Here is a 16,647-nt window from a genome sequence, read left to right on the forward strand (position 1 = left end):
AAAGAGTCTGGAGAGAGAGAACAATTGACTCATAAGTACAAAAGGAATCAAAGTGGGAAAACACAAAGTTATAATGCTTGTGATATCCATAAGCAATGAAAAGTGACCATGCAGCAGAGCATTGCAACCATGTGAGATAGCAGAGAGGGTATAAAAACCCATAAAGGTTAAAACTAGGACCAGGATGCTCTGGGTGGCTCTGGACTCAGGGGAGCTATTGTGACAAGCCTGAGTGCTGCGGATGTACTGAACTCGCTGTTTGTGCCTGTACAGAATCACAATCATTGAGCTGCTGGTCCAGGTGATGAGAACAGAAAACAGAACTTCAGGAAACACAAAAAAAGCTATATATAAGGAAACTGTGGTTTTGTCATATCCTACAACACTGTAGAGTTTGAATTCTGTCTCTTCTGTTAAGTTTTTCCTACTTAATTTTATGGACATGTACAAGGGGAAAATAACATTTAGTATAATGTAAAAGACCCAGCAGAAAGAAATGCACAGACCAATGTCCTTTGGAGATTTGGCTTTAAGATTCTTCCAACTGGAGTTTCTGGGGATGATGGTGATGGTATGGAAGGCACACAAGAGGCAAATGGTGATAATGGACATGCACCTGAAAACTCTCAGAAAATACATAAAAAGTTGGTAGCTCCAATCATTGTAGAAGAGTTTCAACACAAAAGCTGACATTGTGCTACACACTCCTTTAGAGAGAATGATCAGGAAGTTAACTATGGTCAGATGCAGGAGAATCAAATCTGTGCGCTTGACTTTGTGTTTCTTGTAATAAATAACCAGGTAGTAGGCAAAAAGTGAAAAGTTTCCTAGAATTCCAATGGTACATTGTAACAAAAATATCATTCCTATTCCCAAATTTCTGGAGTCCATATTGTTACTGATCAAAAAAAATGACTTCAAATATGGCAGCAGGCACTCCTCAGAGGAAATGATGGCTTTTTTTTTTTTTTAGATGACATGGTAGTATGACCCTGTTGTCACAAATGCACAAGGATCACATTAGCTAAAAACTGAAATCCCAGGGTGGCCAGCAGAACAAAATACTGTCCATCTCTTCTCTCATGTTATTTTACAACTGAAGACATTCAGCATGAACTGCTGAAATCTGCAAATATGGATAAATTCCCATTATATATTTCATGAAAGTTAGCATAAGAACATGGCCAACTTGTATCTGTAAAAGCATGCATATCTGTCAAATATTTGAAATAATTGTTAGAATTTGTATTAAACTATCTGGATTTACTTATTCTTTTAAAACAGAAGAAAAAGAATATTGTAAACTTATATGGGTAGAAGCAATGACCAGTGAGTTCATAATGAAATCATGCTTAATTCTACAAGTCGACTCTCTCACCAACTACTACAAGAAAGAAATCTCTAGTAATGGCCTTTTTTGAATTTATTTTATTTTATTTATTACACTTTATTCACTTTGTATCCCCCCATAAGCCCCTCCCTCTTCCCCTCTCAGTCCCACCCTCCCTCACCCTTCTTCACACAAGACCCTCTCCAAGTCCACTGATAAGAGAGGTACTCCTCTCCTTCCTTCTGATCTTAGTCTATCAGATCAGGAGTGGCTGCATTGTCATCTTCTGTGGCCTGGTAAGGCTACTCCCCACTCAGGGGGAGGTGATCAAAGAGCAGGCCAATCAGATTTTGTCAGAGGCAGTCCATCTTCTCATTACTATGTAACCCACTTGGACACTAAACTGCCATGGGTACATTAGTGCCCATGAAACTGAAAGGCTTCTGTAAAGCAAAGGACACTGTCATCAAAACAAAACGACTGCCTACAGATTGGGAAAGAATCTTCACCAACCCTTTATCTGACAAAGGGCTAATATCCAGTATATATAAAGAACTAAAAAAAGCTGAAAAGCAGCAAACCAAGTAATCCAATCAAAAAATGGGGAACAGAGCTAAACAGACTCTCTGTAGAGGAATATCGAATGGCAGAGAAACACTTAAAGAAATGCTCAACATCATTAGCCATTAGGGAAATGCAAATCAAAACAACCCTGAGATTTCACCTTACACCCATCAGAATGGCCAAGATGAAAAACTCAAGTGACAACACATGCTGGAGAGGTTGTGAAGCAAGGGGAACTCTCCTCCACTGCTGGTGGAAATGTAAACTTGTACAACCACTCTGGAAATCAATCTGGTGCTTTCTCAGACAACTAGGAATAGTGCTTCCTCAAGATCCAGCCATACAACTCCTAGGCATATAACCAAAAGAGGCTCAAGTACACAATAAGGACATTTGCTCAGCCATGTTTGTAATAGCCAGAAGCTGGAAACAGCCCAGATGCCCCTCAACTGAAGAATGGATGCAGAAATGGTGGTGCATCTACACAATGGAGTATGACTCAGCAATGAAAAAGAAGGAAATCATCAAATTAGCAGGTAAATGGTGGGACCTAGAAAGGATCATCCTGAGTGAGCTGTCCCAGAAGCAGTAAGACGCACATGGTATATACTCACTCAAAGAGACATATAACATAGGATAAACCTACTAAAATCTGCACATCTAAAGAAATTAATCAAGAGAGCAGACCCTGACTAAAACGTTCAATGCCTATCCCGAAAGGCAAACAGGATGGACATCAGAAGTAGTAATGGCATTTTTAAATTAATTTTTTAATTAATTACAGTTTATTCAATATATATCCTAGCTGTAGCCCAGAGCCTCATTCTCACCCACTCCCACCCTGTCTGCCTCATCTCCTCCCATTCCCCTCCCCAAGTTCAATGAAAGGGGAGGTCCTCCTCCTCTTCCCTCTGGTCTTAGCCTATCAGGTCTCATCAGGACTACCTGCATTGTCTTCTTCTCAGGCCAGGTAAGATGTCCCCGTCTCAGTTAGGGGTGTAGTCAAAGAACCAGCCACTGAGTTTATGTCAAAAATAGTCCCTGTTCCTATTACTGGGAAAACCACTTGGAGACTGAGCTACCATGGACTACATCTGTGCAAGGATTCTAGATTATTTCTATGCATGGTTTTTGTTTGGAGTATCAGTCTCAGAAAAGACCCCTCTGCCCAGATTTTTTATTCTGTTGCTCTCCTTGTGGAGCTCAAGTATTTCTTTTTTTATTAAATTTATATCTTTTATATTAATGACAGTTTATTCACTTCCTCCAAGTCTTTCTATCTCCCCCTTCTTTTATAAGATTCCCTGCACTCTGCCCAAAGTTTGGCTGAGTCTCAGCATCTGCTTTGATACCCTGCTGGGTAGAGTCAATATTAACATTAAAATTTAAAATATTAGAACAGGAATGAAAATGTTTTTTATGCTTTGGTAATTATGTATAATAAGTAGCTCTAACCATTAGGTGCAAATGATAGAGAAGATAATCTTACCTCAAAAGCTAACTCTTCAAACTCTACTCCCCCGTACGTACATGAAAAAATGGTAATATTAGAATTAGAGAAGTGAGTGGAAGACATACATTATGCATAAAGAATTGTAATCTAACACAATGGAGAGAAAATAAGTAAATTATTCCCTTAGAAATTAGTTAGAACAAGGCAGTTGCCAATTAATAATACATAGTGAAAAGACTTACAGTGTTTCTACCTGATCTATTACCTTGCATCATCATTCAGCAGTAGAAATGTGAAGCACAAATCATATGACACAGCAGCTTTTGGTAAGCATGTGGCTAAAACAAGAAACCTGGCTATGGTGCTCATATTGCTTCACATATTTTCCTAAGATGATATAAGAAGGTGGAAGAAGTGTACTCCTTCATGCTGAAAACTTATATTTCAGGAATGAGCCTTCATGGACAATGTTCAGGATTAGCAGGAAATGAATGACTTGAAAAGAAAAAAGAAATACAAACCTGTAGCTGTACAGTGATTGACTATTTTTATGGAATTTGTCCTATCCTGCAATAGAAATCAAATCAGAGTGCATTCACAAAACTCAAATGCTATGAAAGCCGCATAGATACTATAAGAGGACATGCTCTAAGATTCAAATTATGCAAAAATCTATACATGGAAGCAGTGTTCTGTTCTTTCAAAGCTTAGCAGAGACGGGAACCTACTTTGAATCATTTCCCCTCCTGCGAATAACTCTAGATAACTCTATTATAGAAATGAAGATTGAAATGGAAAAAATCTAGTTGATGATATATAATTTTTATTGCTGTGTGTGTGTGTGTGTGTGTTTGTGTGTGTGTGTCCAGAAAGGGTCCTCCTCAGGAATGCAGGGTGATATAAATGTACAAAATCCCCTTGCCTCAGCCCTGTGATTCTTAGTATTGACAGACCAAGCAAATGTTCAGTTTCTTAATCTATGCTTTATATAGTGAGGTGACTTGCAATTATCATCTGTGAAGATATAAACAAATACTCAAATTCATGGACATAGTTGTTTTAAGATAAGAGATACCAAGGTCTTTGAGCTACCTTGAGGACATTTTGTAGCAGTGAAATGCATTCTATGTTTGAGAATCCTACATAACAACATGAAACTTCAGTCAGTGAAGGGAAGGAAGAGATTATACAAAGCATGAAAAAATAAACCCAACACAACCTTCAACCTGCAATCTACAAGATATGCTGAGGCAACGGGAGCACAGACCTGTGGAAAAAGCCAACACATGACTGCTCCAACTTGAGTTCCACAACACAAAAGAGAGACCTTGCTCACACTACCTATGAGCCAGAGACAAGACAGACAAAAGCCCCAGGATGGACACAAAAATGATTAACAGAGTCAGTGAAAGAAATGCTAATGATATTCAGCTTTACTCACAAATTGGTATCTGGCCCAAGTGTCATCAAATGGGCATCATCATCCAGTACATGGAAGCAGATGGAGTGACCCACAGCCAAACAAACACTAGGCAGAACCAGGGGTACCCTGCCAAAGAGGAAGAGGAAGGATCATAGGAGCCAGAAGGGTGGATGACAACAGGAGAACAGAGCCAAAAGAACAATAAGGAGGGTACATAGGGGCTTACAGAAACTGAAACAACAAACACAAATGCTGTATGGGTTTGAGATAGGTCCAGAGCTTGGTCCTCTGGATGTAAGTTATGGTTGTGCATCTTGTGTTCTTGGACTATCAGCAAAGAGAGTGGAGGATGTCTCTGCTCTTTTTCCTGGTCTTGAAATTATTTTTTTTCCTACTGGGTTTCCACATTCAGTTATGACATGAGGGATTGTGCCTAGCCTTTTTATATCTTGTTATGCAATGTTCTGTGGATATGCATGGTAGGTCTGCTTTTCTGAGGAACTATGACTGAAGTTTCACTCTGACAAAGTTTCACACCACATAAGTACATATTCACATGACTACAATAGCTCCTGCACACCAACACAGAGACACACATACAAAAAGACATTAAGTCATAAGTTACTTCAGTTTAAAAGTTTTATTTACTAAGGACTAAGTCCAGTCAAGATTTATGAATGTCATGTAAATAAAAACACATGCAGATAAAATTGGTATAATATGAAATCTTATGAACTGCATAATTGGAGGCAATGGTTTATATATGGGATATGGAGATGACCTGTAGTAAAACTTTTACCTGTCATGTAGGAGGCTTTAGGTTCTTTAAACCTCAGCAGTGGAGAGTGGAAAAGCAATCCTGAGAAGGCAGTGAACTCAGAGTATCATTAATCAAGGGAAAATGACAGAAACTATCTGTGCTTGAAGTTTGCAAGACTCACAATGACATTGTCACCTTCACTTTTACGTAATATTCCCAAGTTCAAGAAGGAAAACAGCCTCAGTAGTCACATTACTGACTGTTAGGAAAGACAAAGCTCCTGATCAGTCACAGGTGTGGTGCTGCCTAGAAACGCTTCTTCTCAGGCAGGTCCAGATCTTGGGTCCTCCTGGTCATAGATGACATTCTTAATTCTATTTCTAAGGTTTAGTTATAAATACAAAGCCATTTTCCAAAATTTGTGATTGTCCTACTGCAAAATTCATCTGTGATTTATGCACATTGAATGGAAACCTGAAGGAGGTAATTAACATAAGACTGAAGCACATTCAAAGTCAAATATTAGAATTTACACTTTTTAATAGGCAGCCTGAAAAAAGATTTTGTTTTAGTTTTTTGGTAGTTTGTTTGTTTGTTTGTTTGTTGTTACATCAAGAGTTAGTGCTCACCCATGTTGACAGAAGCTTTATTCCTAATAAGCAGAGCCAGAAATCAACCCAGATGTCCCTCAACAGAGGAATGGATACAAAAATTGTGATACATTTACACAATGGAACACTACACAGTAATTAAAAACAAGGAAATCATGAAATTTGCAAGCAAATGGTGGGAACTAGAAAAGATTATCCTGAGTGAGGTAGCCCGGGAGCAGAAAAACACCCATGGTATATGTTCACTTATAAGTGGATGTTAGACACTTAATTTAGGATAAACATAATAAAATCTATACACCTAAAGAAGCTAAGCAAGAAGAAGGATCCTAAGTAAGATGATCAATCCTCACTCAGAAAGCAAACCAGAAAGACATCGGTAGAGGGAGAAAACAGGGAAGAGGACAGGAGCATACCACAGAGGGCCTCTGAAAGGCTCTACCGAGCAGGGTATCAAAGCAGATGCTGAGACTCAGAGCCAAACTTTGGCCAGAATGCCAGGAATCTTTTGAACTTTATGAAAGAAGAGGGAGATATCAAGACCTGGAGTGGTCAGGAGCTCCAGAGGGAGACAACAGAACTAAAAATTTTTGTCACAGGGGTCTTTTCTGAGACTGACACTCCAACCAAGAACCATTCATGGAGATAACCTAGAACTGCTGCACAGATATAGCCTATGACAGCTCAGTCTCCAGGTGGGTTCCTTAGTAATAGGGGCTGTATCTGACATGAACTCAGTGGCTGGCTCTTTGATCACCTTCGTCTGATTAGAGAGTAGCCTTACCAGGCCACAGAGGATGACAATACAACCATTACTGATGAAAGCTGATTGGATAGGGTACAAGGGAAGGGGAGGAGGACTTCCTCTACCAGGGGACTTGGAGAAGGGCATGGGAAGAGATACGGGAGGGAGGTAGAGTTTGGGAGGAAATGCAACAGGGGTCTACAGCTGGGATACAAAAGGAATAAACTGTAATTAATTTTAAAAAAGAAAAAAGAATTAGTATAATGTCAGGGACACTTGCTTCTCTTTAGTAATTTGGCGTACACCCAAGAAAATCTTATTGTCCTTAGACTAAATCCTAAGGGTTCTGTTTCTACCAACAGTTCATTTTCCAGAGGAGTACACTTAACAGACCTACCTTCCTTGCTTTTCCTTATTTTTGAAGGTATGAAGCAGCATGCTCACCTGAACTGTTTCCTATGCAGTACTTTCAGCTCACTGTGCAGCTCTTGGCATCACAGCCAACAATGTAAGAGGGGGAAGCCCAACTCTTAGATAAAGTTTCATAGATGTGTGATCTCAACTCCCTTCTGAACTGCAATTTTCATATCACATACAGTCATGATGATAAGTTCCTGGAAGCCAAGAACTTTTCTCCTATTTTCCAATTGATAATACCCAAAACACTGAGTTTTTTCTAAGTGTTTGGAGGGATACTTACATTGTCATGATCCTTGATGGCTGACTTGGAAAAAAGGTATAATTATCATAAGTGTCTCATGTGGGACACTGTTGTAAAGAAGTTTGTTTGTCTCTTTTGATAGAGTTAGTCTTCTGAACAAACTCAAGTATTACCTTTTGTAACCCAGTTCTGTTTACTTTTAGAGCAAAAAGCTGAACACATTCAATCGTGAGTTCTGGGATTTCTACTGAAGTACTAATAAAAGGGGAAGCATGACATCATAGACCTCATTAGAAATCATTGATCTCAGTTGAACTCAATAACAATAAACTGGAAATAATGTTATGAAAATATACTGGTAAAAATTACATTTATAAACTCAGCAACAATTTCAAGTCTGAACAGAGCCCTATCCTAGAAAGAATGTATATAGGTAATCATTCCTCACAAATGACAGCAAATGTATCCAATCATTTTCACATAATAAATTACTGCGTTCTCTTTCTTAAAGCACTGAATCGAAACCAGAATAATATGCAGTCATATTTATAAAGAGTATTAAATCTTTTCCATTTCATAAAAAAGTACTAAGATTAAAAATTTATGCTCAACACTCCAATCTCACCAAGGGATAAACATCAAGACAGAAGCTAAGTAGGGAAATAGTGACACTTACGGATGTCCTAAATCAAATAGACCTAAAAGATGTCTACAGAACCTTTCACCCAAACTCAAATCAGTATACATTCTTCTCAGTACCCCACAGGACCTCTCCAAAATTGACCATATAGTCTGACAAGAAGCAAACCTTAACAGATACAAAATGATTGAAATAATCCCTTGTATCCTATCAGACCACCATGGACTAAAACTAAACCTCAACAACAACAGAAATAACAAAAAGCCTACACATCCATGAAAAGTAAACAACTCTCTACTCAACAACAGCAGGATCAGGGAGAAAAATTAAAAAGGAAATTAGAGAATTCCTAAAATTCAATGAAAATGAAGACATAACTTACCAAAATTTATGGGACACAATGTAAGCAGTGCTAAGAGGGAAGTTCATAGCACTAAGTGCCTTCAGAAAGAAGTTTGAGTGCTCGCTTCAGCAGCACATATACTAAAGTTGGAATGATACAGAGAAGATTAGCATGGCTCCTGTGCAAGGATGACACCAAATTTATGAAGCATTCCATATTTTTAAGATCTACAAGGGAAAAAGGACAAGTAACACATAATGACAAACCCATAAGAATAACACCTGAGTTCTCAAGAGAAACTATGAAAGCCAGAAGGGCCTGGACGGACATCATGCAGACCCTAAGAGGATGCAGATGTCAGCCCAGGCTACTATACCCAACAAAACTCTCAGTCCTCATAGACAGGGAAAACAAGATTTTCAATGAAAAAAATTTGAACAGAAAGAAGTTTGAGATATCTCATACAAGCAACTTAACAGCATGCCTGAAAGCCATAGAAAAAGAGAAGTAGACACACCAAAGAGGAGTGGATGGTTGAAAATCATCAAACTCAGGGATGAAATCAATAAACTAGAAACAAATAAAACACTTCTAAGAATCAATGAAACCAAGAGCTAGTTCGTAGAGAAAATCAACAAGATAGACCAACCCTTAGCCAAACTAAAGAAAAGGCAGAGAGAAAGTGTCCAAAATATCAAAATCAGAAACAAAAAGGGAGGCATATAAACAAACACTGAGGACATTCAAAGAATCAATAGGTCATACTCCAAAAGCATATACACCACAAAATTAGAAAATCTAAGTGAAATGGACAATTTTCTTCATAGATTCTATTTACCAAAGCTAAACCAAGATCACAGAAATATATTAAACAATCCTATAATCCCAAGGAAATAGAAGCAGTCACCAAAAGTCTCCCTGAAAAAAAAAAAAAAAAAAAAAAACCAGGACCTGATGGCTTCAGCACAGAATTTTATCAGACCTTCAAAGAAGAGCTGATGACAATACTCTTCAAACTATTCCACAAAATAGAAACAGAAGGAACATGACCAAACTCATTCTATGAGGCCACAGTCATCACACAAAGACCCAACAAAAAAAAAGAGAATTCAGACCTATCTCTCTTATGAACATTTACAAAAAAATGCTCAATGAAATACTCACAAACTGAATCCAAGAACACATAAAAGATATCATCCACCATGACCAAGCAGGCTTCACCCAGGCATGTAGGAGTTGTCCAATATACAGAATGCAATCAATGTAATCCACCACATAAACAAACAGAATGAATAAAAAAATGATCCTCTCCTTAGATAACAAAAAAGCATTTGACAAAATCCAATACCCATTCATGTTTTAAGTTTTAGAGAGATGAGGTATAGAAGGCACATACCTACACATAATAAAGACAATACACACCAAGCTTATAGCCAAAAATTAAACTAAAAAGAAAAAAACTTAAATCAGTCCCACTGAAATCAGGGACATGGCAAGGATGCCCATTGTCTCCATATCTCTTCAACATAGTCCTTGAAGTCCTAGCTAGAGCAATAAGACAGCTATAGTAGATCAAGGGAATAAACATTGGAAAGGAAGAAGTCAAAGTATCACTATTTGCAGATGATATGATAGTATACTTGAGTGACCCCACAATTCTACCAGAGAAATCCTTCAGCTGATAAACACCTTCAGCAAAATGGCTGGATACAAACTGAATTCAAAAAAATCAGTAGCCCTCCTGTGTACAAAGACAAAAGGGCTAAAAAAGAAATTAGGGAAACAACAACCTTTACCATAGCCAAAAATAACACAAAGTACCTTGGTCTGACTCTAACCAAGCATGTGAAAGATCTGTATGAGAAAACTTCAAGTCTCTGAAGAAAGAAATTGAAGAAGATATCAAAAGATGGAAAGGTCTCCCATGCTCATGGATCAGTAGGATTAACATAGTGAAGATGGTCATTCTACCAAAAGCAATCTACAAATTCAATGCAATTCCCATCCAAATACCAACACAATTCTTTACAGATCTTGAAAGAACAAGTCTCAGCTTCATACGGAAAAACAAAAAACACAGAATAGCTAAATAACAAATGGCAGAAAAACACTTAAAGAAATGTTCAATGTCCTTAGTCATCAGGGAAATGAAAATCAAAACAACCCTGATATTTCACCTTAACACTGCTTTCATTGTCTCCCATAAGTGTGGGTATGTTGTGCCTTCATTTTCATTGAGTTCTAGGAAGACTTTAATTTCTTTATCTCTTCCCTGACCCAGTTGTCACTGAGTAGCGAGTTGTTCAGTTTCCATGTGTCTGTAGGCTTTATGCTATTCCTGTTGTTAATGAAGTCCAGCTTTAGTCCATGGTGATCAGAAAGGATACAAGGGAATATTTCAATCTTGTTGTATCTGTTGAGGCTCACTTTGTGACCAACTATATAGTCTAGTTTGGAGAAGGTTCCATGAGGTGCAGAGAAGAAGGTAAATTCTTTTGTGTTTGGGTGAAAGGTTCTGTAGATGTATCTTAGGTCCATTTTATTAATGACCTCTGTTAATTTTCTATGCATCCATTTTGCAGATGGTGATTTCCAACTGTATGAAATCTGGCAGAAATGTAGAAGTTGCTTACATATATATCATCTGAAAATGGTGATATTTTGGCTTCTTCCTTTCCAATTTTTATCCCCTAATCCCCTTTAAATATCTTATTGCTCTAACTAAAACTTCATGTACTATATTGAATAAATACAGAGAGAGTGGGCAGCCTTGTCTTGTCCCAGATATTAGTGGAAATGCTTTAAGTTTCTCTCCATTGAATTTGATGTTGAATATTGCTTGCTATATATTTCCTTTATTGTGTTTAGGTGTGTGTCTTGTATTCATGAACTCTCCAAGACTTTTTACCTGAAGGAGTGTTGGATTTTGTCAAAGAATTTCTTAGCATCTAATGAGATAATCATGTTTTTTTCTTTCAGTTTGCTTATATCGTGGATTACCTTGATGGATTATTATTTGTATCCATCCCTGCATCACTGGATTGAAGCCTACTTGACTCTGGTGGATGATTTTTTTTAATGTGTTCTTGAACTCAGTCTGCAAGAATTTTTTTCATCAGTGTTCATGAGAGAGATTGGTCTAAAATACTTTTTCTCACAATGACTTAAAAAATCAGAGAAGTAAATACAAACTACTGATTGTTTATATATCGTGAACTTTGTCTTTGAAGACATCATCACAGAGAATTTTATTATTTATTTGTTGGCTGTGTTCTTTTGCCGACCTCTGGCCGTGTAAGATTCACTGTTTGTTCCTGGATTCTGCACTGAGACTGGTACAGTTTTTCCCTTGTTTCTGGAGAATTCTTCAGGAAGATGAGACAGGGCCAGTGGTTTCAGGATGTGCATTGGTGTTTCGGCTGTACCTATGGGAGGAAAGTCCATGGGCACAGAAGGACAGATATGAACAAGAGTGTGCCCGTGTGTGTGCATGAAATTGTGCCTTGAGGGACAAGGTGCTAGAGAATGTAGAGGCCTTCAGTGTGAGGGAGGGTCACCTTGCAGGCACCAAAGGACTTGCAAGTGCTGAAGGTATCACAATCACCAGTGATGACTATGGGAGCAAATTCCCTGAGTACCTCAGTGGCCTACAAGCTACTAGTATTCATCTTTGACTGAGCTCCTGGAGTTATTTGCCTAAACTCCACTGGTAGACCCGCAGAACAGGAGTTTCAATGTCCCAAGAATCCCTCTGTTTCCCACCGTGGATGTGTGGGTGGGAGGGATCTGATGTCTGGCTGCTAGCTTAGAAGCACCCTGGATCTGGGGCAATGTAGACACATGAGGGCACATGTCAAATAGTAAAGCACATGGGTTAATCCTGTTCTCTAATCACAGGTTTGGTCCGCTGAGTCAAATAAAGGAGGATGAGCTCCATCAGCTCAGTGTTGCTGCAGCCGCTGGAATAGGGAGTCCAGCTGCACCTGCAGAATTGGAAGTCCAATCCAGGTGCCTGCTGGGAAGTCCTGGGGAGCCACAACACTGGTACAGGGACCTAGGTGGCCTGGCCCCTGGTGTACCTGGATGGTTTTGCAGGTCTGCTCGACTCTGGTGGCTGTACAGCCAGCTGGCTGCTACTGAAGGATTGGGCTGCCCTACAGTCACTGGCTGGGAGGCCCTGCAGAGTTGGTGTGGCTGCTTCCAGACCCAGGACCCAGAAGGATGTGGCTGTAGATTGGGACCCAGAAGGCTGGTACAGCTTGCAGCTGCCTCTGAGGGGCTAGGAGCCCTAAACCTCTGCTGTCTCAGTCCGCAGGCAAGGAGTTCTGTGCCCAGAGTCTCTGGCACTGTGGGCCTGCTCCTCCAAGGAGAAGGGAGACCAGAAAAAGGGAAGTGATATTTTGCCCCTCTCTGTGTCCAGAGAAGTCTGAGGGTAATCTGAATCACAATGTTCTCAGCTCCTGTGACGTCCCATCTCCTTCAAGGAGCCTCAATGTTGGTTTTCTGGTTTCAGTTGCCCCTCCACTCACCAATTTCAAGGTTTCAGATCCTCTGCCTCTCAGATATTGTGCGCGCTGGTCACTGCCATCTCTGATCTGACTGGGAGGCTTCAGCCAGCAGCAGATAGAGACTGATGCTGGGACTTGCTGCCAAGCATGGATTAGAACTCTGGGAGTATTATAAAAGTGTTGAGGTAAAGATGGAAGGACCTGTAGAGGACAGAAACCCACAAGAAGACCAACAGAGACAAATAACCCAGTTCCATGTCATCTTTCAGAGACTAAAATATCAACTGCCTAGTATGCATGATTTTGACCTAGGCTCCCTGCACATATGCAGCTGAAGAGAGCCTTAGTCTACATATGAGGCACCTGGCAAGTGGAAGTAGGAGGCTGTTTCTAACATGAACTCTATTGCCTGCTTTTAGATCACTTCCCCTGGCCAGGCTGCCTTGCACGGCCTCAACTGATGAAATAAGTGTAGTCTTGATGTGACTTGATATGATGGGAAAAGTGAATCTAGGCCTCACTTTTCCTGGAAAGGGGGAAGGGAGAAAGAGAAAGTGTGAGGAATGGGGAGGAGGAGAGGAAGATATGGTTCCCTTATTTAGTTTATGTAAACTAAATAAACTAATATAAAATTTAAAGAAAAAGAATAATAATGAAAAAAGGCAAAGGACGCTGTCATTCAGACAAGGTGGCACCCTACAAAATAGAAAACATTTTTACCAACTCCATAAAAGAAAATCAGTAAACTCACTGTTTCAGTAAAATAAGATAAAACTAGTGCAATGGTAGGGAAATTCAAACTTGGATAGAGATACAAATAAACAAGAAACTTCATGCACTGACAATGGGTGTTAACACTGACATATACATTTTGAAAAACTGGCAATTCCTCTTCATGTGGAACATAAAGGAACCTGCATGACAATGATGTTATATTTATTGTTTCAAAATTCTATATATTCATATTATTCCCTTTATCTAGCCTATCCCTTCCCATCCCAACAATTTATTATCCATGTTCCTTCTTTTTCTGTAGATTTAATGTGCTCTTTTTAAAAACACATTCAGTGATGGGAGTACTAAACTATTTTCTGATTACAATTAAATACTACGCAACAAGATAGATCAAGGAGTACAGGGATAAAGAGAGATCAGAGATTGAGGGAATATCAACCCAAAGCTTGGCCCAACCTGAGACACACCTTACACTAGAGAGCCAGCCTCTCACACTATCAATGATGCTCTGCTGTGTTTATAAACAGTAGCCTAAAATGACTGTCCTCTGGGAAGCTGCATCCAGCAGTGGACTGAGACAGAAGCTGGGGTTTGCAGCCAAACATAAGGCAGAGCTCCAGTGCTATTGTGGAAGTTTTGAGGGAAAGATAGAAAGACCTGAAGGGGACAGGAACACCAAGAGTAGAACTTAGAGACAACTAACCCAGACCCACAAGGTCTTACAGAGACTGACACATCAAGTAAGGAGCATGCATGGTCTGGACCTAGGCCCCCTGCACATATGTAGCTGATGGTCAGCTCTTTCTTTATGTGGGTTACCCGGTAAGTAGAAAGGAGAGGTGTTTCCAACATGGACTCTATTATCTGCTTTTGGGTCACTTTACACTGGCAGGGCTGTCTTGCCTGGCCTTAGTGGATGAGGATAGGCTCAGCCATGATGTCACTTGATGTGTTAGAGAAAGACGGTAAGGAAAGAAGGGGCTCTCCTTTTCTGGGGTCAAAGGGAGAGGAGAAGGGTGGGGGAAGGGGACTGTGAGGAGAGAAGGATGGAGGAACCCTTGGGATGAAATGTAAATAAACATATAAAAAGTAAAGTAATAAAAATAAACCAGACTGGCCTTGAACTCACAATGATCCAATAATATTAAAGGAGCACACCATCACATGTGGCCCTAATTTCTAGTATACATTATGACATCATGTCTTTCTTTTTACTAGTACTTCATTAGATTGACATAATTCTTTACTAATTCTATGCTATGAACTATAAAATGGGAAAACAATAGGATATGAAAAGAAGCAATTAGGTTGATTTCTGGAGGAAGAGCAAAGAGAAGGCTGGAGTACATGGGGACACAAAGTTCTTTGCAAGACTATTACATATCAGAGGAATGGTCCCTGAACATTTTCCCCTAATCAACATACAGAGACAACGAAAAAATAACAGCCACTTAAAAGTACTCTGTTACTTTGGAGCCACTCACAAATAACTCATAATTGCTTTTGGTAATTAGCAACTAGAGAAAATATCAGAATTATTTGATCCCAAGGCCAGCACTGTCATGGCCACTCTAGCTGAAATGATTATAGTTCTAAAGGGAAATGAGGTCACGGAGATGCAGACTCTTATCTTAGTACCTTTCCAGAGAATGGAGAAATGTGACCCTATCTGTGAGGACAGATATAAAAAAATTGAGCAAGCAATGACCTTCACTCAGCAAAATGAATGACCAGACCCTTGTCTTTGAGAAAATGTTTCTTAGCAACCAACCCAGACGGCCCCAATTCTTCTTCTGAGTAGCTAATGACCTCCAGCCAAGAGCCTGCAGCCCTAATCTTCAAGGATGAGCTAACCACCCCACCTTCAATTGCAGCTGCATCCACACTTGACAGGACTGGCCAAGCTTGAGCACCTAAGACTAACCAATTATCTTACTTTATAGCTTCCTCTTCCAATCCTAAATTGCCAAAACTGCAACTTCAACTTTCCTACACTTATTCTTTTAAAAACCTAAGGCCTTTGTCTCCCGGTGCCACTAATTGCTGACCGGCAGGGGTGACCCCATTGCACAATGGTTAAACTAAACCTCTTGCTTTTGCATCAAGTCGTGGTATGTGGGAGTTTCTAGGAAGGATGCAATCTTGAACTCCTGAGCTGTGAGACCCCAGGTCTTACACTAGCTCAGAAGCACCCTAGATCTGGGGCTCTGTAGGCACTTGAGGGCACACTCTTTCAGGTCAAATAGTAGAAGACATGGGTTACCCCTATTCACTACTCACAGACTTGATCCTGCTGAGTAAAATGGAGGAAGATTAGTTCCATCAGCTCAGTAGTGATGCAGCTGCTAGAATAGAGAGTCCAACTGCAGCTACAAAATTGGGAGGCCAAACCAGGTGCCTGCTGGGAAGTCTTGGGGAGCCACAACAGTGTTTCAGGGACCTAGGTTGTTTAGCCCCTACTGTACCTGGATGGTTTGTGGGTCCGCTGGACTTTGGAGGCTGTACAGCCACATATCTGCCACTGAGGGATTGGGTAGCCCTACATTCACTGGCTGGGAGGCCCTGCAGAGTTGGTATGGCTGCTTGCAGACCCAGGAACCAGAAGGATAGAACTGCAGATTGGGATCTGAAGGCTGGTACATTTGGCTGAGGAGCTAGGAGACCCATTTCTGCTGTCTCAGCACCTGGAGAGGACAGAAACCCACAAGAAGACCAACAAAGACAAATAACCCAGTCCCATGTGGGCTTTCAGAGACTGAGATAGAAACTAAAGAACATGCATGATTTTGACCTAGGCTCCCTGCACATAGGTAGCTGATGGGAGCCTTGGTCTTCATATGAGGCTCCTGGCAAGTGGAAATGGGAGCCTGCTTG

The 16,647-nt window shown here is 40.0% G+C and overlaps 1 protein-coding gene and 1 non-coding gene across 2 annotated transcripts; one reads left to right on the top strand and one right to left on the bottom strand.

The window, feature by feature from the left end:
* Positions 1-915, bottom strand: LOC132647019 (vomeronasal type-1 receptor 4-like; the record flags this gene model as incomplete). The annotated part of the gene is made up of 1 exon (XM_060366252.1): positions 1-915. A coding segment is annotated over exon 1 (891 nt), but the record flags the coding sequence as incomplete, so codon positions are not given.
* A 7,731-nt stretch (positions 916-8,646) lies between these two features.
* Positions 8,647-8,752, top strand: LOC132647609 (U6 spliceosomal RNA). Its single transcript, XR_009585956.1, has one exon. It is a non-coding gene; the product is annotated as a U6 spliceosomal RNA (small nuclear RNA).
* Positions 8,753-16,647: the final 7,895 nt, after the last annotated feature.

This window comes from Meriones unguiculatus, chromosome 14 (assembly GCF_030254825.1).
Source record: "Meriones unguiculatus strain TT.TT164.6M chromosome 14, Bangor_MerUng_6.1, whole genome shotgun sequence".
NCBI lineage: Eukaryota > Metazoa > Chordata > Mammalia > Rodentia > Muridae > Meriones > Meriones unguiculatus.